The sequence below is a fragment of the Athene cunicularia genome (assembly GCF_003259725.1).
Source record: "Athene cunicularia isolate RWA chromosome 3 unlocalized genomic scaffold, athCun1 chr3_part1, whole genome shotgun sequence".
Lineage (NCBI taxonomy): Eukaryota > Metazoa > Chordata > Aves > Strigiformes > Strigidae > Athene > Athene cunicularia.
The window spans coordinates 50,300,088-50,322,645 of record NW_020799097.1 but is presented as its reverse complement, the minus strand read 5'-3'; the positions used below and the strand labels follow the sequence as shown (position 1 = coordinate 50,322,645).

Here is a 22,558-nt window from a genome sequence, read left to right as displayed (position 1 = left end):
TGCTCGAATACTTCTATAACAACAAAAAAACCCATCAGCAAAAACATTTTAAACATTTAAAATAACGAAAAAGAAGGAAAACAGGTTATTGAAAATTCAAAGTCTTATGGTCTCTTTTTTTCTTACAACATTACGTATTCCCCTTGCATTTTGTCACTGAAAGTTAGATGAGAACAGTGTTGGTAGTGGTAATGATTCTTCCTTTTGAGGAAAAATTTTGTTAATTGAGTCTGTTAAGACTAGTGCTGCAGATCTTGCTAGAGTCTGAACCTGCTTTCCTGAAGAGAAAAACAAATATATGGCTAAGTGGAAAGAAAGTAAAAGAAAATGTAGTTTCTTTTTCTGGTGCAGACTTCTAATGGAATTGTCCATTATAGGAGAGAGACGGGTATAGTGACAAGGAAATGTTAAGTTTCTACTGCTCTGAAAAGTAACACACTTCTATAAGGTTTCAGTTGCAATGGTTTTTGTTCCTTCTCTAGTCCAAGACACAACAGTTTTGCAAAAGATGCAACTTTACATAGTGAAACCAGGCTTTTAAAACAGTAGAAAAAAGACAGAGAAATAGGGAAAAAGATAAAAAAGAGGAGATGAGGAGGAAACAAAGATTTGAGGGAGGAAGTAGCAGCAGAAATGCCAGTCTCTTAATCCATAGGTCAGGACTTTAAGAAAAGCCTGAAGAGACATCTGTGCTATCTGAGTTCCCTGCTTCAAGTCAGTCAGAAGATGAATGCTTAAATTGTGTGTGTCACAGAGATCCTAGAGCCTGGAAACGTCTATTAAGTTGATAAAAGCTTGGTTCTTGTAGCCACACCATTTTCTGTATTACAGATGACTCAAAGTAGCAAGGAATAGAATAACCTACAGCCTCTCTATTTTTCCAACCAACTAGAACTGATCTCCAAAACCAATTTTTGTTAAGTGTTTTCTAGGTCTAATAACTTTTTGTTTAGCACCTATTATCTTAATATAATCCTTGAAAAGCTGAAGTAGGTTTTCAGCAGGAACTAATCAGTCAATTATTCATTAAAGATTTTAGAAACACTGCTGTATGAGAAGCTGAGCTTTTTACTTTTAACATTTGTTTTTAACAGTGTAAAATACAAGTTTCTAAACAGTACACACAGCAAGGAATTATTTCAATTATATTCTTCTGATTTTCATAAACACCTATTATGTTGCATACTGATGTGTCAGAGATTCAGAAGTGTTAAAACAAATGATAGTATTTAAAAACTGTAAGTTATGAAAAACTTTTTTTGACTTCTGAAGGAGTTCAGATGTGAAGCTTCTAAGCTATTTCTTGAAATAAAGTGTCTCTTTTTAAAATAACATAGTCACTGGAAAATAACAAGCATACTTGTATTTTACGGTATTGTAGGTAAGAAAATACAGAATTATAAGCTTAGTGTATCTGATATGCTTGCTAATTGTGTTTTGTAAATAGACCAAGAAAACAACCAGAAGTTCATATCATGTTAACCTAAATATTTGCAAAGGAAAAATCTATGTCATTATCACAGGGGAAAACTGCTTCATTAGCATGATCTAAATCAAATCAGGAACAAAGTTGTTTATTGATTTATTAATGGCAAGTAATTAACTGACACTCAGTGAACTGTTGATCAATAAAAAGGTTCAGTATCAGCCACACAACAGACAAGCCACAGCAGTAAGCACTTGCCAAATATTAATCATCACCTGCAAATTTCTGAACACTCTCCTAAAACTAATTCCAGACTATACTCAAACTTGCATGGTCATGAATGCAAACCCTCTCTCAAAGATGGGTGGAAGTGACAAGCACACACTCCCTTTTCTGAGAATGCATGTTCACCTATTTAAGCACACTTTCTGTTGGAAAAGTGGGTGCTCTAGCTCTCTGTGTGCCATTTCCTACAGTCTAATCCACGCACTGGTGAGAAAGCTCCCCATGAACTCACATACAAACACTCGAGGTGTAGGTCACTACATGTTTAACCCTGTTCTGTCAGTCCAGTAGTTGAAATGTAGGTTACTCACAGCATCCAACAGGGAGGCTGCTCTGTCAGGCCTCGACGGAAGGTTGTAGCACTGGCACATCAAACCTGGTCAGGCTGCTGTTCTACCTTGCTCTCACACTAAGGTTTCTTTCCCCAGTCACAAATTTGAACGCTTCTTTTCAAGATGACTCCTTCTTTCCTCAGAAGTTTCTTGGTAATCCCCTGGTTACTATTGGATCTGGTTGATGGTTGCCTTAGGCAAATTTATCATTGTTAGTCTCTCCACAACATTATCAGTTTGGGGGCAAACACCTTCTCAGAGAACAAACAGTTTGGGATAATCTTTTGCCGTTACACTCCCATTCCTCTCACATTAGCCGTTGTTATCCAGGATGTGTTGATAAGCAGAGGCTGTGCAGACTTCCCACGTTTTACTACCAGTTAGAATTCTTTGAAGGTATCAAGAACTTAAAATCCAAGTTTTTAATTTCCTAGAGGAATGACTAGTCATTATGTGCTTCTCCTCTATAAATGCTCTATTTATTCTATATATTCCATATTATTCTATATATTTCTATTTCTGTTTTTCCTCTTCTATAAATTTTGCATCCATGGATAGTAGCTCCCCAAAGAAGTTGTCTTCAGGTGTAATACCTCTTGCAAAGACTGCTGCTACATTTTTGTGCGGCATAGACTTTTATTTAAATGTTAACACATAATATTCTAAGCATTTGGAGCATGCACCATTTCTCTAAGGGAATATTCTCATTAGGCTAAAAAAATCCACCTGATTCGTGTTTTGTGTCTCATTCTGGCCTCATGAATATTGAGTTCCTTGCTCTATAGTAGTTCTTGCTGCACTGCACAGCCTTTAGTAGTTACAGTACTCTCCTAGGAACTTGAAGCCACAAGTTCATCTGTCGCGCTGAGCACTCTAATACTAGGGAAAAGGTATTATTACCACCACGCTTGTCATATATAGTCAGTGTCTCTTTGCCAAAGAGGACTCAGCACTGTGAATCCTGAGTGAATGGATGCTTCAGTATACATAGTGTGTGCATTCTATTCCTTCTATTGGGAGGATTTGACATCCAGGAGTACTAGGTATCCCATAAAGTTGTACAGGCTCCCTTTATTATCCACAGAAGTGAAGACCTTTAAAAGTTGTATAAAAAGCCTAGGCTCCTCATTGAAATGCTTTGTATCATAGAGTGGATGCTTTTTGCAATGCCTTTTACAAGGTCTTCTAGTGGAAAAAATGGTCACGTTACTTTTTAGGCACACATGAAGCAGGTGGAATGAGTATGATCTTTAATGTCTACAAATTTCTTCTACTAACTGAGTTAACAAACTTTGAGAATTCTATATCAAGTTGAAAACAATACACTTTTTTGTCTGTATTTCATCTGAAGTAGACGTGGGTGTACAGTTTTTTAATGGTGTTATGTCATGCACATGGTTTAAAATTGTGCCACTGAATAGATGTATTGTTTAAAGGAGATAACTAGTCCTATATTTGACAAAACCTTCTAAAAGGTATATTTAATAAAATGTATTCGGCAGGTTACGTTCTCAGTGGATTTCCTTCTCTGTCAGAGGAATACATGACTGTTTCACAGCAAATAGAGAAAATAAAGAATCTAAAATTAAAACCGGATTTCCTGATTAACATTAAGGTAATGCCATCTTCAGTAACTTGCTAATAATTTTCCTAATTATTAGTAGACTCATATGCTGCATAAGTCAAAGATAATATTTTCTCCTGTGCGTTTGTATATATAATCAGCCTCTGCTGTTGTGCTCCATTCTCGTTGGTATTTGGATTCTAGTTGTCATATCTGTGTGGTTTGTCGATGCTGCACGTTGGTTCATGGACCTAGTCTATCACTTTGCCACATTTAAGTCCTTATTTGTTTTAATTGCATACTTTTGAGACTTACTTTGTTTGATCATGCGCAGTGAAACTTTGTGAATGCCTACTTCAAACCTTTTTTTCTATGCTCATAGAAAGACCTTAAAACATCAGAGAAATGTGTTTTTGTGTTGCTTTCCAGGCCGTTTTGATTTTTTCAGCTACAGAAAGTCAGTCTTTGTTTTAATACCAAATAGTGAGAAATCCCAGTTCTCGAGAATTTATGTTGTATAGTTTCACATGCAACAGTACAAATAGAAGGGTGATACTAACTACACTAGAAGGGAGACAGAATACTTGACTTCATGTAGTTACATCACCTTCTCCAGGAAGAAGACTGAGAGTGAATGATCATAAAAAATCCTTGCCCCAAAGTCAAATGAATAATTTTGCCTTTGATTCTATGTTTCAATAATTTGATTCTATGCCTTCAATTCTGTGATTCTACAGTTTCAGAGATACCTCAGGAAATGAGTGTGGTGTGCCTATTGGTAGCAATGCTATCTCAAAAGCTCTGTATTTTCTGTAGAAATCACTTCTCCATTGCTGTAACAATTTGATCTTCACAACTACAAGATTTTCTTGTTATCTCAGGTTTTGCATATATGTTTGAAGGGTAGGTGTTAGTGATTCAGAAAAGAAGAAAGATTATTTATGTTTTGTTGTGCTTCACCGCCAATTCCGTAGTAGAATTTTGAGATACCCATCCTAAGACCTGTTGGAGACCTGGGGACTCCAAGTGTGTATTAATGCAAATACAATTTAGAACAGGTTAGATGATAGAAGCTTTATTAACTGTGATCGTAGCGAGCGAACATTCAGACAGCATCTGCCCCTCTGCTCCCCTGTTTTCTGCTACTTCATTGCAGAGGCCCAACAAGCATTTTTTGTTTCAAAAAAAAAAAAAAAAAAAAAAAAAAAGGTGTGAAGAAAAACAATCGCTTCAGTGTTAACAAAGTCAGATATCCATCTGAGGAATGGATGGACTCCTGAGGTAGTTTTCTACCTAACACGATTCCGAGGACTCAAAGGGTACATAATGTGACAATGTAGAAAGAAGGCTCTAGGTGGAGCCTATAGAGTGGCACACCCAGTATTATCTTAGCTCAGAAGTGGGGAGGTGGAAGCAGTCACAGACGGTTAGCTTTTAGTTGAAAGGAATGTTTTAATTAGGGTAAATGTTTTAGTTAGGATAAACTTCTTAGGCAGACCTCTCAAATCTTAAATATTAATAATTTTACCATCACAGACTACATCCAGATTTATATGTGTTTAATGCTAAACTAAATTTGTGACTGCAGGGCTTTCTATGGAAAGACCATTGCTTACTCTTCCCAACTGCTGAACTGCTTTAGCCTCTGACACAATGGCAGTATGCTTTCGGGTAATAGTAGAGCTCTGAGAGGTCAGACACACCTAGTAAAATTGACTGAATCTTGCTCAAGACCAAACCACTTGGCATCAATTGAAGGAGCAATCACAAGCCTATCTGCAAAATACTTTTACCTGTAAACTACACCTACACTTGTTATACTACAAGGTATAACTTGAATGGTAAAATGCGTTCAAGTAGTGGCTATACTTCTGATACGGAATGTAAAATACTGATTGGGGAAAACTATGTAAGTGTTTAAGTCTTTCTTAATATTTGCTGCTTTTGAAAATTTTTGTGTTTACTCAGAATATTATTGGAGAAGTTTATGAATCTGAATATTTGCCAGACTCCTACCTGCCGTTCTGCAGTTTCAGGAAAAACAGTACAATAAACACCTGATTTCCTTTTAATTATTCCTTCCTAGTGTTCAGATTATGACTTATGCCAAAGAATATCAGGACAAAGGCAACACCCTGATTCAGGGCAGGTATATCAGAGGAACCAATGGGATCCTAACATTATTGAAAAGCATAAGAAAAAGAAAGATCAACACGAAGAAGAGAATGAAGAAGATGAAGAGCAGGAAGAAGAAGAGGTAAATATTGCTAATTTCTAAACAGTGCCAAGTATTATAATATACTCTAGACAAAGCAGAACAAATTCTGATATTCTAAATTATCACCATATGAGTTGCTGTTCTGCTTTGAGATATGAGATAATATTTAAATGATAGGTTTAAATGACAGCAAATGGTGATTATTGTATAGATTAACATGGATTCAGTCTCTAAATCTGAGGTCACCGCACACTTTCTTGCCATAGGTTAAAAGGGTGTATCACAAGAATGGTGACTCTATATTGTCTGCTTCTTAGTGTAAGCAAATAAAAAATTCTTAACTTTTGTTTATTGTAATAAAGTTTACTAGTACTAGTATTTACAGGATATGAGCTTGTTTTCTGGTTCTGACTAGTACAAAGGGAGATTTTTTTTTCTTTCTCCTTTTTTCTTTTTTTCTTCTTTTTTTTCTTTTTTTTTTTTCTTTCTTTTTTTTTTTTTTTTTTTTTTTTTTTTTTTTTTTTTTTTCCTTTTTTTCCCCAGGAAGGTATTAATTTTGAATTCAGGTTGAATCGTTCTGGTTTGTAATGTTGGACAGAGACTTATCAGTGCAGGTTCTAGGCACATTCTGCGAAATTTGCAGAAACTGAACTTCATCAGGATAGGATCACAATCAGCAATCACTAGACTAATAACGCAATATTCTGGAAAGCTATTTTATTTACCTTTGAGTAATGACAAAAATTAGTTTAGTACATTATTTCTGTATCTTGAAATATTTAACTTTTCATTCTGCAGACTGCAGAAGACCCAATTATGACATCAGAATTTTTACATCAATTAGTGCAGAGGCCTGAAGATATTCTTGAAAATGCAGAAAAAAGAGTTGGAACCTATAAGGATATAATGCTTCATCCTTTAGAAGTAAGAAAAAGCAAAATAACATGATTATGCATAACAAAATCTTTTAAAAATATCTTACAATGTTTTCTTTTTTAAGTTTGAGATTTTTTTGTATGGAGGTGGGCACAAGGCATGCTACAACATATCCCCAGGTTCTGAAATTCATACTGAAATCAATGATAAAAAGTTGTCATCTGTATCTGTTGTTCTACTCTGGAGTCAAGATAAAGTAATCCACTTCGAGTTTTAAAAGTGAAACATATCTGTCACCACAGATGCTTCCTTAATCTAGGAAGTGAAGTATTTGGAAAGCCCAATGTATCATCACCATTAGCAAAGTCCATTCTAGGATTCAATCCCATAAGAAATCTGCTCTTTGCAGCCATTGCCTTTCACTCCAATAGATTCCCTTTCTCACCTGCCTCATTGCCTGCAGATTTATATACACAATAAATAGCCCATCAGTTTGCTTTACCACCTATTTAATTTCTGCAGCTGTAATGTTGGGGTTTTTTTTCTTTCCTTGTTGTGTTCAGGAAAGTTGGATTTACTACCTATCTTTTTCCCCCCAAAAAAAACCAGAAAGAGGTCTAAAGCAATAGTTAGGGTTGGGTTTTTTTGTTTGTTTGTTTGGGGTTTTTTTAAATCTTCTGGTACAAGCAACTGCAAAAATCTCATATTTGCTGCGCACCTGACAATTACTCTTTATTTATGCCCTTCAATTTCCCTATGGATTAGATAAACCTATAGATAAATTTGTGTAAAACTGACATAATGTTCTTTGTTAGAGTAACAAACTTGTTACTACTGTGAAGGGGAAAGCAAAAAATGTGCTGTCTTTAATTATGATACAATCTCACATAGATTTCTCGTAAGCAAACTAATGGAAAGTTTTTTAGACTAAATTACTTTATGATGTACATCAATCTTCCAACACTTTCATCACATTCCACTAGTTGGTAGGTCTTACTCAGGCTTCAGAAATGATCAATGTATTCGTGAACATACACTAATACATTAAAAGAACATGGGGGTCTATCACCCCCATGGCCCAGGTAGATGTTGAGATGATGAAATTGGAAAAAAAAAAAAGCTTATAAGATGTGCAATTTGCACTGAACTGGGATAGGTAGAAAGAACTTTGGAGAACAGACTTGGATTTCTTGATAAATTATTAGGATGAAAGTGAGTAGAAATAGGGGTGAAATACTAACAGTAGGGCAGAAACCTAATGAACAACTACAACATGTGAAATAATTGACTACATCTCAGTACTCAAAATAATCTGCAATCTGTGGTGTTTTAGTCAGCAACTGAGTCAATGTATGTGATGTTATTGTACAAAAGCAAATATCATGGATGTACTAATAAAACCATTGTATATAAAAGAAACACAAACTATTATGTTCTCTGTAGAAGAGTATTAGAAAGAAGTAATTGGTTATTATCTATTTCTACCAAAAATAGCACAAATAATTTATTGTATAGAAGACTTAGACTAAGTGCAAGGAGTTGAACTCTGACCGTAAGCATAGTGAAGAACTGGAACAGATTACCTACAGAGTTGTAAAGTCACCTTTGCTAGGCTTTTTCAGGGCTGGGGTTAGACCAACATCTGTTGGTCAACAGAGTGAGTGTACTCAGTCCTCAGACAGAGACATTAACAGTGGACATGGGATGTCTATTTTAGTCTAATATCTTATTTACTAATGGGAAAATTGAAAATAAGAAAACCCAAATAGATTATTCAAATTTTACAGAAAATGAGAGTCAGAACCAAAATAAAAACATTGGTCTTATGGCTGGTATTTCCAAGAAATCTGTTCATTGACATTGTCACCATTTTCCAGCAGAGAATTAAAGTAGTTAGACAATTAGAAGTTGAATCCATACACAAAATGTTACTGTGTCTTGATGCTTTATAGCTCTCTTGCATTTGAGCTAGGTATCTCATCTGTTTTCTGAACCCTTTGTAACTTGGATTTTGGAATTCTCTCTGTATTTATCTATCACCAAATAAAAGTTTATCTCCAGAAGATTTTATAAGTCATCATGTTATGAAAATTACACATGCCAGCCACCATAGCAGGGTTCGACTCTAGGTTTCTGCTGAATCAATAAGCTAAAAGATAGATTCCTGTGTAAAAGTACTTTTTATTAATAGTGCCAGCAGCTTGAGCAGGGTGCCTCTAAAGAGGGACCTCAAACAAAGAAATCCTTGGGCATAATACCTTTACACTCTAAATTCCCCACTCCTCACATGACAGTTTGGGTCTGAGGTCTTCCTGTTCCTCACTGGGTCCCTTCATTGTTTCTAGGCAGGCCATTTATTTTCTTATCTCTAAGGTTGCAACTTCCATAAATGAATGTAGCTTCTTTGTCTTCTTGAACAAGCTCTGGGGCCTTCTTTTACTTGACTAGGTAAAAGTTCTACATACATAGGTGAAGGTTCACAGCTTGCAGCAAATTTAGCAAGTTATGCTAAACAAATTCTATATCAGTAGTATACCAAATCACACAACAGTCAGTACAAGGAATTTTGGTTTTACTCAAGTCCACAGGAGTCCAGTCTTTGATATGTATAGGAACAGAATGAGCTTCAGTGTCATTGTCTGGTTAACTATGTTCAACTGATAAGTCTATTTTTGTTCTTAAACAGGACTTGATGGCTGAACAGGATTGTCAATATCTTATTGAACTGGATGGAAATCAACAACCAGATGATCTCTTTGTAGTAAGTAAGCTATGCACCAATTTAATTAACCTCCACTAGAAAATAATTTCTTAATTCTGTGGATTGTTTTTTGTTAAGGTGTTGACAAAATTTTGAGTGGTATATGAAACTCATTTAATTGCTATTGGAAAACATGACCTTTGAAATGCTTGCTTTTGTTGCTTTATTAAAACAATTGTAAGATTTACTGCACCGCCCCCAGGCTTACATATATGTTACATGAGTATATTTTCAGGCAGGTTACAACCTCCTTTGTATTGTGTCCACCTGTTTTTAGCACTTTACTTTGTGTGTTAGTGTAAAATATCATTATTAAGATGAGAAATTAAAACATTTTATGTGTGATATAGTTACAGAATTGGCTTATTTTGTGCAGGTGTCTAAAATAATGACAGAACTTTTATGAACTTTGATATTGTTTTACAGTGTAATAGAAGACATTTCATTCTTTTAACGATTCTCAAGTGCTTGTTTCTAGATTTTTAGCTCATAACATAGCAAGTCATTCTCCCTATTAGAAAACTACAATGTTAAAAATTGAAGATAAATAATCTTATACTCTGCCTCATAAATAAGAGTTGCTTTAAATCAGAATCTAAAGTATGGGGTTGTAAATGAAGTGATTGTCTTTGAAAAGGTAGGAAGTGAGCTGCTCCTGCAGTATTCCTGCTGTTCTTTGAAACAAATTGAATCACTTATAATTATGTAAGTATTATTTTAATTTATGCTTAACTTTACTACCAAGAGTAGTCATATGGGAAAAAAACCCACTAATTTTGCAGAGTTGGAACATAAAATTTCCTTACTTATGATGTTTGTGACCATTGCAACAGAAAATGTAAAGGCAATCAAATTGTGTAATGATTCCAACCATTTTACCTATAGGTAAGGCAAATACCTGTTATGAAACTAGTCCAAACATGACAAAATTTGCTTTTTCGATTCAAGAACACTTTCATTTAAGCAAGATTACATTCAGGAAATCCTTCAATTAAATTTAATATCATCTGATTCTCATTGGCAGACATCTGGTTTAAGTATCTTTAATACCCACAGTTGCATTATTCCCAGACGTGCATAATCTGATCTCCTAAAGAGACTTTCCTCCTTTTCAGATTGGAGCTCATCTGAATAATTCTACTGCTTTGTGGGAAAGAATCCTTCACAGGCTATTCTTTTAGAAGGTTTGGGATTCACAGCATAATGAGGAGATAAAAAGGCTGTGACAGTATTTTGCACTGCCTGTATTTACCAAATAGCTTGTTAAAACTCAGCTCAACAACTAGCTTGACTTCAAGCTAGAAACTGGACCTTAGTGTATATGTAACAATTATATAAGTTAAGATTTTAAAAATACTTTGGGGTTCCTTTTGGATCACAAAAGCAGTTTTTATTGCTACTAAGTAAATAGTTATTTTCTCTTCAGTCAGTGGTAGTTCGACTTCAATCTCTGGGTGTTCAAAATGGAGCTCCTATAACTAGACTTCAAAGTCAGCAAGAAGAAACGCTGGAGGGACTGGAAAATGTAAGTGTGCTTTTGTAAAATCTGATTGACTGTAATAATTACTAAAATGTTTCTTATTTTCTGCTGTAATTTTATATTACACCTTTTATATTACACCTTTGTTTCACAGCAACCACTTTGTTTTACCCTGCAATAGGTAAATTTTGAGCCTCGATTTTCCAGAAATTTGAATATAAGATAATTCTGGGACTGTAATCCACTTAGAAGAGTATGAAAAGAAAAAAGTCTGTCATTAAAAAAAAAAAAAAGAAATTATTATAATAAATTTTTGAACAAAATATGTGTTTGAGCAATAGAGGAAGAATGAATTCATTCCAAGAAAATAAAAAAACTTTGGCCAAAGGGTGATAATCTCAGCAGCTGACTTTTAGCTCAGTCTTTCCTCTTCCTGAATGAGAAACAGCATGCTAATACTGATTTAGCAGCATCCTGCATAGCTGAAATTGCATACATTGTTTCCTGTAATTAATTAGAATATGACAAATTAGTGCTGAATGTTTCTGAATCCTGACAATTATAATTTGTGTCCCTTCCAAATAAAACTGAAAAACATGTCTTTGCATAAATGTCTTCACCTATATTCACTTGCAGTCATCTTCTTTATTTCTGAAACAAAACTTTGAATATATGAACGGTACTGTAACTGGGAGACCCCACTACACATTTTCAGAGAAACACCCCTCCCTTCGCTTTTCTGTTTTCTCAGTCCCTGACAAATTCACAAGTGAAGGACTTTCTGAGTAAGAGGTCATCTGTATTTATTATTTAATTAGCCTCTGTGTTTGTGTCAGTCTGCGTGTAAGCTTCTAGCATCCCACAGTATCTGAGGCAAGGAGTTCTTCAGCTTAACTGGACATTATATACAGAATTGCTTCCAGTTGTGTTGAACCTGAGACCTTTTAGCTGAGAGTCCTCTAGTTGTTGATATGCAAAAGTCAGTAAATAGTTTTGTTCTCTGTATCTGCCCTTAAATAACTCATGATTTCAGATTTCTGTCCTGTTCTTACAAGCTGTCTTTTTCCTGGACTGAAGTTCTAGACTGAAGTTCCTGGACTGGAGTTCCATTCTAATTAATCTTCTATCTTCTTACATCAAAATCCTTTAGTGTGATTGATCAGCCATATTACCTTTTTCTGAAACTTTTCCAATTCGTGTACTTTTTGAGATTAGGGTAGCAGAATGCACATAGCAGTAAAGATGAGTGCAGGATTTATACAATAATAAACCTTTTTATTCTATTCTGTCTTTGATAAATATTCCTAACATTCAGGTTGGTTTTCTGACTGCTCTTGGGCGTTGACCAAATGTTTACATGGAAGTATGTATTATAATTCCAAGATCTATTCATGAGTAGTGATAGACAGTGACAACTCATCATTTTCTGTGTAAAACTGCTATTTTAATGCCTGGTGTCCTAGATTCTGAAGGTCCTTCTGCAGTTCTTCACAGCCAGCAGTTGTCTATAGTATTCTGAATAATTTAGTCACCATAAACTTTAGGATTCACTCACTAATCACCTTCTGTAAAATGTCTGTTAAATTTACTGCTATTTCTGCCTGCCTGAATGAGATAATTTGGCTTTCATATTGCCCCACAAAGACCATGGTCCTTTCTTCATCCCCTTTAGAAGAAATCATCACCATTTTCTGTCATCTTCAATAAATGGCTGATTTGTATCTCTTTATTGTTTTAAACTTCTGAAAATAATAGATAAAGCCTACAGGAGCTATTTTAAGTATTATTTTTATTAAATAAAGTTGAAAAACTAAATAGTTTCTCCTTAAAATTGTCCTACAATTCAGAAATATGTAATTTTTTAAAAAAATCTAAAATTTTAAAAAAAATTCTAAAAAGTGTGACTTTTAAGGTTTGCTTATTTTCCAACAAAATGTTTGAAAAAATGCTAAGAACAAGGCTATGTAGCTTCAGACAAAAATTACATATGCAGTTACTGATGTTTTAATAAACAGGATGAACTTTTCCGGGTTCTGTCATCTTACAAATTAATAGCACATGGATATCAATGGCGTAGAAGCAGGTGGGGGCAAGCATGTCCTGTGGCTCTAAAGGAAGGTGACATTGTAATGGGAAAGCCAGACTTGGCTGTCAGGTTAGTGCAATCTGACACTTTTTATTTGTATCTCTATTTTATAAAATAACTGTGTATATCTATTAGTTTCTCTTCTGTTTTAAGTTTTCTAGGGAAAATGTACATACTGTCATCCCCAGAGGCACTGAAAACCTTTATGTTAAATCCACGGCCTTACCTGTTACCACCAATGCCACTTCCTCCTTGTAAAGTACTAGTATTTGGTCCTCCATTCTCTGGAAGAACAACTATTTGTAACCTAATCGCACACAAATATAAAGGAAAGGTAGGTTTATAAATGTCTTACATAATAAGGGTATCAGCTGAGGCTTGGGAATCAGTTAAGCATATTCTTACTCCTGTTGTGTTATTAACATGCACAATTGCAAACATATGGATTAGAGGAAACAGTAATTTAGTGAAATTCATTTATATAAAAGTAGCTAACTTTAAAAAATATTTTTCTTTACCCTCTCTGCAAGACATATTTGTGTCAGTTATTTGTCTTAGCATAGGAATATTATGAATAATTTTTGTATCTAAGATAATTAAATATAAATGCAAATTAGAATTTTTTTTTTTCCACCGAAAAAACCTACACTTGAATTATAGGTACATTTTTCTGAAATTTGCAGAGCTTTTCCAAATTCATTTAATTGCATAGTTCAATCAGGTGCTATATTTCTCTTCTGTGATATTATTTTTTCAAATAATTTCACTAGGTTCTTGATATGGCCAAACTCATTCAACCACATATGGAAGAATCAAGAGAAGCAAACATTGAGCAAGTGCGAAGGGATACAGTAGAAAAAGCTATAACAGCAGTGAAAAATAGGTTGGAATTAGAACACCAGTCAAGAGAATCAGGTGAATAAGGTGTTCCATGGTCTTTGAAGCTATATTATTTGCTTTAGGTTATTTAACTGAAGCAATCACTGTCATTTCGACTTATATTACAGAAGTTGTTACAGTTGTTGGGCATTAAATATGAACTAAAAGAACATGCGGTGAAGGGAATAGCTGAGGAGAACTCAATGTTTTTGATATTATATGTAAATCCTCTGATACTGAGGGCCATGAATATGGAAGAAAGAGTTTTCTAAGCTCTTTTTGAAAGAAGAAATTGGTTCTGACTGATACTGGTTGGAAACTTTCCATTTGAATGACTTTCTGACAAGTTAAATTTCTGCAAAACTGAAATTTTCTTCAAGAAAGCAGCTTGTCAGCTGGGCTGATGTGAACCCACAGTCTACAGATTTTCCACTCTGGAGCAGCCTTCCAGTTATTGATGTCTCAGATGGCATATTCACAAGACTCTACAGCTCTGTCACATTTAGACTTCTTAAGCTGCCAAGGTTTTTGCAGCTTCATGAATTCAGAAAATATTTTGAAAAGGTGAAAATTACATGTTTTTTTAATATTTTTTAAAACAAAATTTAAATTTTCTTTTTGCAGGAAAGTTAGCGGGTATTTTCAAAACTAAAATTTTGAAATTAAAATTTTTCATTGAATTGGATTTGCCTTTTCCAGTTAGCCCTAGTTATGGTTCAACTGGACAATCAATCAATCAATCAATCCATTTTGCCTTATTCAACTAAGCAAGGAATCACCATATTTGATTTACTCATGGGTAGATACATATCTAACAAGAAGTCACTATATTCCTCTAGTGTTGCAAAACTTAGAAGCTGACAGTGATACAAAACCCATTGGTGTTGCAGTAAAAATAATGGTGAACTACCACACCAAAATTAAAACCATTAAACAGTGTTATATTCCAGGTCCCTGGCTATGTAACTACTTTTGAGGACAGGTAGGTGAAATCATACTAAAATTAATGAGAACTTAATCTTAATTAATAGTAACTACTTTTGAGGACAGGTAGGTGAAATCATACTAAAATTAATGAGAACTTAATCTTAATTAATAACCTTGGAGAGCTCAAGCAATTTTATTGCAAAGCAGAACTACAAACAGACGAAGGATGAAAATTGTCATAGAAAGTAAGAAAGCTTTGGAAGGGGAAATTAAATATTTTTGGAAGCTTGAATCTAGATCTAGAGGTAACTATCTCATAAACTGTTTCCTATTCCTAAGGAAATTATTTATTTAATTACTTAGTAAATTCTGCCTTTTGAGGGAATTACAGAGAATCAATAAAAATGATGCAAAAGACATCTATCAGTTTAAATAGTTAAATGGGCCCCTGTCTGTTGTGAGTTCTCCCAAGTCCAGTTCAGGGATAGACAGTGAGGCTGTGAAACTCCACTGAAGTCTGCAGAGTTTCAGTTTACTGTCAGAGTGGGTCAGAAGACTAAAGCACAAGACTGGTGCTAAGGACTCCATATCCATGTCATGCACAGAGGAGTTTGAGACTAGCTGTGCTGCAGTCTCATGGGCAGAACATTTAATGGTTTCAGCATAGTAAATGTACATCTGGAAGGAATCAGTTAGTTTGCATGTTCCGAGACTGCTTTGCTGTATGTACCAAACCATGGGAAGGATCAGGAGATTCACTTAAAACATACTTTTCTGATTCAGACTAAAGAGGTAACACTCAGAGGGTCCCAGTCTGTTAATGTGCTCAGATGACATCCAGCTCAAACAAAACCACATTGTTCTATCTAGGGGGGGAAACAGGGGAGGGTATTACATCTGTTAAACTGAAGAAGTGTTCAGCACTTTGGAATTTTTAAACTCTTTTCTGCCTTTTGTCATAGTTCTCATCTCTTTTAAGGGGAGGAACAAGCATATAAAACCGGGTACTGCTAGAGGGCCATTTGTGTCTCACAGGCTGATGGGTATGAGTCTTGCCTTCACTAGGGCTGGAAAAGTGCTTGTGATACCTAGGTGTGCTGGGGGATTCCACAGATTGGGAAGCTGCAGATGGAGAGAAGGCTGACATGTAGCTGGTTTCATCAGATGGAGTTTTTGGTGAAGTATTCGTAATAAAAGGATTTTCTACTGATAGATTTCTTTGAATTTAATACAATTTCATAACAATAGGAAACTTGCAAGAACGTAGTAATGTCAAAGAAGCAGATGATTCTGAAGAACCTGCTGAAACCAGAGAGGGAATAAACTATGAAGAGGGGACTACTATAAAATCTGCCATCATCAAAAAAAGTAAAAAGTAAATCTTAGCTATTTTAAGCATGTCATTACATGCCTTCAGTGCATCTTGCAAATTAAAAAGTGAAAGATAACATTATTTTGTTACCCTTGTAGGACTTTTTAAAACTTTTTCCTTGTTGCTGGTTTCTCAAAACCTAAAATGAAATGGTTAATTTTGACATTGGAAGATATTAATACCATGTTAGTGTATAGGGGAAAAAACTCCCACTGACCTTTGTAGGAGCTAAGCATGTATTTTCATTAAAACTTTGGTATTTTTTACATACATATCTTTTTATAGCATAAAACTGTTTCAGAATTTTTTAATAGATAAGGAGAATAGGTATTAATTCACACACAAACAAACAAGTGAAGAGAGGATCCAAATTCAGGAGTAGGATATTTTGCTACTTAAATATAAGAAACTTAGAAGTATGCTAAGTTTTAATTAACTTGCTGAAATATACTTAAACAAATTAAATACATGCGTAAGCCTGACATGGTTTACAAATAGTATTTTTTTCATACAGAACAGACTGATATTTCATCTCAGATAAGGATGATAGATTACTAGATAGATCCAATTAATGGATATTAATGTAATATATTTACAAGTATCTAAAATGGGAATTAAATGTGAGGTAGTTTTTACAGATCTTTTTGTCTTTTTAAGGAAAAACATTTTTTCCTTCAATTATATTCTTCCTTTAATTTATGACATTCTATACCAGCAAAGGATATTGAGGAAAGCCTGGAATAGAGAGCTATTTCTGGAACTGGAGAAGTAGAATATAATATCTTTAGCTGTAATGTCTGTTTGGTTTTGGGTTTAGGTTGTGTTGAGGTTTTTTGCAGAGTGGAAACACTTAGTAAGATATTGTCCCTTTCCCAGAGAGCTTGTAACTTGGCAAAAATAACCTGATAATGTGTAAAGTTGTGCATGTAAAAAGTATCAACACAATCAGTGAAAAATCTTGGCACAATTACAGAAAGTAAATATGTCATTTTTTCAAAATTATACTCTTCACATAGCAGATATTGTACTTGCTTAAAACAGTTCTTCACCAGATTTTATCAAATTAGTACGAAAACTGAGAACTAACTCGGAGTATTCCTTACAATATTTTTACAAAATTACAGTCCACCGTGTCAGCAATTAATAACAAAATATGGATCCAATACGAATGTTTTGTGCATCTTAGAGAATACAAGCTTCTTGATTGTTGACAATATACTGTCTTGATTGATGATTTGTATTGATTCTTAAATTTGCCTGGTCAACCTTTCGATTTAGGAATCAAAGAGAAATCAAATCAAAGGAAATTCTCAGGTGCTGCGGGTGTCTGACTGTTCTAGTATACAAATGTCATTCCATTCATACTGAACCAATATTTCACTTAGTGCTAGAAAATATTGTACAGGTAAAAAGGTGGGGGTTTTTTGTTATGAGAGATCAAATCAAGATCTTAAAACCCATCTTTATGAAATACCTTCTAGAACTGCATTCAGAAGAACTGCTATTTGTCTCAGTGTGATTCTGTAATATTGCTTGAAATGACTGCTGCACTGTTATTATGAAGTGGCTGGATTTAACTGCCTAGCAATTATTCCTGACCAGAGGAAAAAAGTATTTCAGAATTTTGTGAAACACTTTAAAAAAATCTATATTGTTAGGAATGTCAGAGATAACTGCTGACCACCCAGAAGTTCAAGTGATGGTAGAAGAAGCCATAAAAAGAACATCAGTCTCTGAAGTTACACTGTCGCCTGAAATATATGCTGAAGTACTGGAGAGAGCTATTGCAGAGGTAAAACACCAAGTACTATATAGCAAAGCACTTTTTTTTCTAAGAGCAACCTGTAACAGTTTATATATTATTGATATATGTTCTTAATTTTTCCATTTGCAAGATCAGTTTAGTTTATATCAGTCTGAAAGCTTACATAGGATTGAGGAGAGACTGAGCAAGATCATGAAAGACAAATCTACTGAGGGCTACTATATGTATACAAAATATTTCTATCTTGCAGAGTACCTGCACTACAATTTGATAAAGGCTGGGAGAATTATCTAAGTACCACTGTTTACTTGCCCTATTCTTATACTCTTAGTTACTATTAAAGAGCTCAGCACCAGAAACAAGTGTTTGAAAAGAATTGCATATGCAGCTTTATCCAAGAATCTTGAATTGGTTTAAGTTTACTGATTTGTAACTATTGAAACTGAAATCTAAATTCTTTATAGGCAGCCTTATAAATCACAGGCACATTATTTTTGTTTAAAACAGTTTTATTTCATTTGGACATATACATTTACTTTTTATTGACTTGAAATGACAATACAGAAAAATCATAACGTTTAAAAAATCATGTGGTATGATGCAGTCTTTTTGAACAGCTAGCAGACTATCTTAGTCTTTTTATGTTACTGAATCTGTCATTTTATAACAGCTCACGAAGAAGAACAAAGATAGGTTTCCAGGTGCTCCAGAAAAAGGAGGATGGGTAGTGGATAACTACCCTCTGTCAGTAAACCACTGGTCAGCTTTATCAGAAAAAGGACTTTTACCTGACACTGTTGTCTGTCTGAAGGATACAGAAAAAGATGGTTAGTAAATGCACACTAGTGAAACAATATTTTGATTTTTTCTGTGTTGATATCTGTATATAGAGCACACATAAGAAAAACTAGTAGTTATTTCCCATTTATAAAGTTTCAGGGTCTAGAGAAGGAAGAATCCAGTGAATCAACAAGGGTACCCTAAAATTCTTATAATTTGGATTAAGGGAATTACACAGAATTTAAAACAGGAATGCTTTACAAAAGCAGTAAAGAAAATTCCTCCTATCTATAATCCTATTTACAATCAGCAGCAAATACCACTGGACTCTTGCAGTTTCAGGCTTTTGTATTCTGTGTCTGGCTGGCCACCAGCTTGCGATGTGGCTCTCAGCCAAATTTCCCTTCTTGCACATTGGTTTCCCCACTTGCAGATATGAATATAGATATGAACTTTCTCTGCTTTAGAGAAATACTTGTATGCAGGTGTATCCTGTTCCTGTTCCCCATCCTGGGGTCAAAAAACATTAAGCAATTTCTTACCCAGATTGATACAATAGCTTAGTGCCCATGAATTCAGAGGAAGGGATTTTTACTTTATTGTTTCAAACAGGAGGGAAGGTTGGTACCAGGCATGAAAAACTGAGTAGGATCATACACTATTAAAAGTTTTGCTTGCCAAATTATGTTGTAATGGTTTATGCCTGCTTGATTCATACCACACCACAAGTTTCACTGCCCTGTGGCAATGTTTGATCATTACCTGTTCAATCCAGTCCGTTATTGAAAGGCCTTTTAGTAGTAGAAACTTGCTTTCAAGAAAGAAATGATACATCTAATCATACTTAGTTCAAGAAAGCACAGTAACTGCCCAATATTAGAGTCAGTCCAGAGAGCTTTTCAAACCCTTGTCCCTGAATATAAAAATCAACCTAAGCAAATCCTGAGTTTATTTCAATTTATTCAGTTTATTCAGTTTTCTTATTAAAAAAAAAAAATAAAAAGCTTTTACTCAGCTGTAGTAGCTAAACTACTTGGTCATACAGCTTTGTGAAATTTTGTAACACCTTAAACATCTCTAACTAAAAGTCTTCCAGTGTGGCTGGAGCTCATATACAGACTAAATAGACACTGAATATTTCTGAGAAAGATCTACATCCAGTGTTTGTCTGAAAATTGTATTTGCTGTTCCTATCATTCAAGAAGACCTCATCATCTCAGATACTTCCAGAAAGCCCTTAAGGACAAATTGCATTTCCATGCCTCATCTTTGCTTCCCAGACATTTCAAACATATTGAAATGTTCATGAAGCTATTTTCTTGGACACAGTGCATTGTCCTTTCTTACAATGACAAAAAGCACCTTCCTCATGTAATTGGCATGCAGTATTGTAAAGTTAATACTGTGTACTAAATTACAGACATCAGGAGTCAAGCTCTAGCTTTTTCTGCAGCGAGAGAACTGAGGTGGGAGAGATGCTTTTAGAATTCGGTTAACTTTCTCTTCTCAGAATTTAACAAGTTACTGAATTAATTGGATAAAAGAATAGGTTGTCTCATCATCCCTGAAAGGCTTTTTTCTAGATCAAACACTTTGAGAATAGATAATTCTTCATGGGAACCATGTTGAAAACTGGTCAGTAGTAACTGCCCCATTTTTTTTCTTTCAGGAAGGGAAGAACTTGGAGTTCATAGCAGAGGCTTTCCAATTATGTGCTTCCTTCCTGCAGTCCTTTCTGCCATTTCCACTAGTTCTCAAAACCCAGCTCTCAATTATTTTTTCTAATCTGAACAACCTATTTTACACTCTTGGTAGCCATCTCTTCCACGCAAGCACCTTCTGTTTCTCAAGTCTGATAGATGGCAGATTCTTTAAAGCATCAGTGTAAGCCTTTCCTAGAAGTTAGAGAGGTCCTTCATGAAACTTAAATTTTGTGCTCACAACCCTAAGAGTACCTCTGTTTGAACTACCAGTGTTATAGTCTTTATATCACATAGCAAAAAAGACCTTTTTTTTTTTTATTACAACCCATTTGACCCTATGTATAAATAGATTTCAGGCTTGGAAGGAAATCCATCATTCCCATTTTTAATGTATTTGAGATGATAAGGAGCCTATAGCCTAATTTTATCCCTGAAGCTGTATCAGGCTTTCATATGAATCAATGACAACATATTTTTCTTCAAAGTTTCATTCACTAGTGGGAGGAAATGAATTAATATACAATAAATAATAAAGCATATTTTTATTGTCTTGGCTTGAAACAAGTCATGTGCTAATTGAGTACAAGTCATACTATTTGTAGCCTACCATAACAAATTGAATGGGAATATAATACTGGCATAGAGATTTTCTTAACTGACTGGTTGAAAGAACTGACATTGTTCTTTCAACCAGAATCAGCTGCACAACCTACAAACCTGCTCCATTCGCAAGCTGCTTTCTGGTTAATACCAGTAGCAGATATTCTCAGCCCAGGCATTTAGGACTTTGCTAATTTATTATCTATTATTCTAAAGGCTTATAGGTCCCTGCTCAATTTGATCAAGTAATGCTGAAATCCTTCATCAGGTGAAACAATACTGAATCCTTTGAGTGAGAAACACATATGCTGGTACCCAAGGAAGAATTAATTGTTTGTATAGTACAGGAATTGTGATTCTTCTGGATTTCTGTATATGATAATTCTGTAATTAAAGCTGCTTTGCTTCAGTTCAGTGTCATTTAGACTCTGAATAATTAAGTAAATTAATGCTTTTTGGTATTGCTGCTTTTCATAATAGAGTGAAAAAAACACAAAGGTGCGAAAGTGCATGCCTGGGCCACCAGGCAAAGCCACTGCAAACTCTCACAACTTTTTTGAGGAAGAATACCAAGACAGAATTATCTAAAGATGAGTTTACAAACCACATTTTTTAATAATTCCCTTCACTCACCATCCCTTTTTTAAAAATACATTTAATTGAAAGCATTGGTTTAAAATATAAACCGTTCACACAAAATTATAACCTGCTTCAAATCAACATCAATGTTCCTACAGTTGACATGTTTGTCACAACTCAAATTTAGATAAAAATACATTTTATGTTAGTTGGTGATAGTGATCACATGAGACATAGAAGGAACAAGTATGAGTAAAGAGAGGTGAAAGAGACAAGATCATAATGTCTGCTCTGTGGTTTGGATGATAGAGTAGCTTTTTACTTATGGATATGATTCCTTGAATTTATTGTGCTTTTTCCCCCATTTTGTTCTTTATATTTTTTCATTTGTGCAATTGCTTTAACTTTTTATTTGATTCCCACTAATTTCTGTCACTTAAATAATAATGTAGTTGAGTTTATAGTTTCACAGTGTTTTGAGTCATTACTTTGTAAGCTATTCCCTGAACTAGTCTAAACTGGCATAACTCCACTGATGGAAACGGATTTCAGCCACACAGCCATATATCATAAAGCTATTTGCTAAAATAAGTCAGTCAGTAGTGTTCCTAGTAGGAACGGCATATTGTTAATTTGTGTCAACCAGATGTAATAGTGTCGGTAATTTTAATGTTTTACATTTATTTCATTTTCTTCATACACATACACACAAAACAAATGCCAGAGTAATGCATGCTATACGAAAATATAAGATAAATCCTTTCAGTGCTGTCTCCCTTTATAGCCTTCATCATAACCTTCCCATATCCCATGCTCAGTTTATTAGGTGCTTGAAATTGAAAACAAAGCTCTAAAACCTTAGAAAGCCACAGTATAATAACATTTCAATGGTATATATGCCTTTTCTTGGCTTTAAAAAGAGGTA

General features: G+C 34.6%; 1 protein-coding gene across 1 annotated transcript in view; it reads left to right on the top strand.

Moving 5' to 3' along the window:
* The window catches only part of AK9 (adenylate kinase 9), a 69,415-nt gene that overhangs the window by 5,556 nt on the left and 41,301 nt on the right, over positions 1-22,558 (top strand). Inside the window, exons 5-15 of the mRNA XM_026844369.1 lie at positions 3,546-3,658; positions 5,694-5,864; positions 6,624-6,749; positions 9,388-9,462; positions 10,889-10,987; positions 12,958-13,097; positions 13,182-13,362; positions 13,799-13,943; positions 16,083-16,202; positions 17,865-17,998; positions 18,642-18,798. Of these exons, the coding sequence (XP_026700170.1) occupies positions 3,546-3,658; positions 5,694-5,864; positions 6,624-6,749; positions 9,388-9,462; positions 10,889-10,987; positions 12,958-13,097; positions 13,182-13,362; positions 13,799-13,943; positions 16,083-16,202; positions 17,865-17,998; positions 18,642-18,798 (1,461 nt within the window). The remainder of the gene's footprint in view (positions 1-3,545; positions 3,659-5,693; positions 5,865-6,623; positions 6,750-9,387; positions 9,463-10,888; positions 10,988-12,957; positions 13,098-13,181; positions 13,363-13,798; positions 13,944-16,082; positions 16,203-17,864; positions 17,999-18,641; positions 18,799-22,558) is intronic.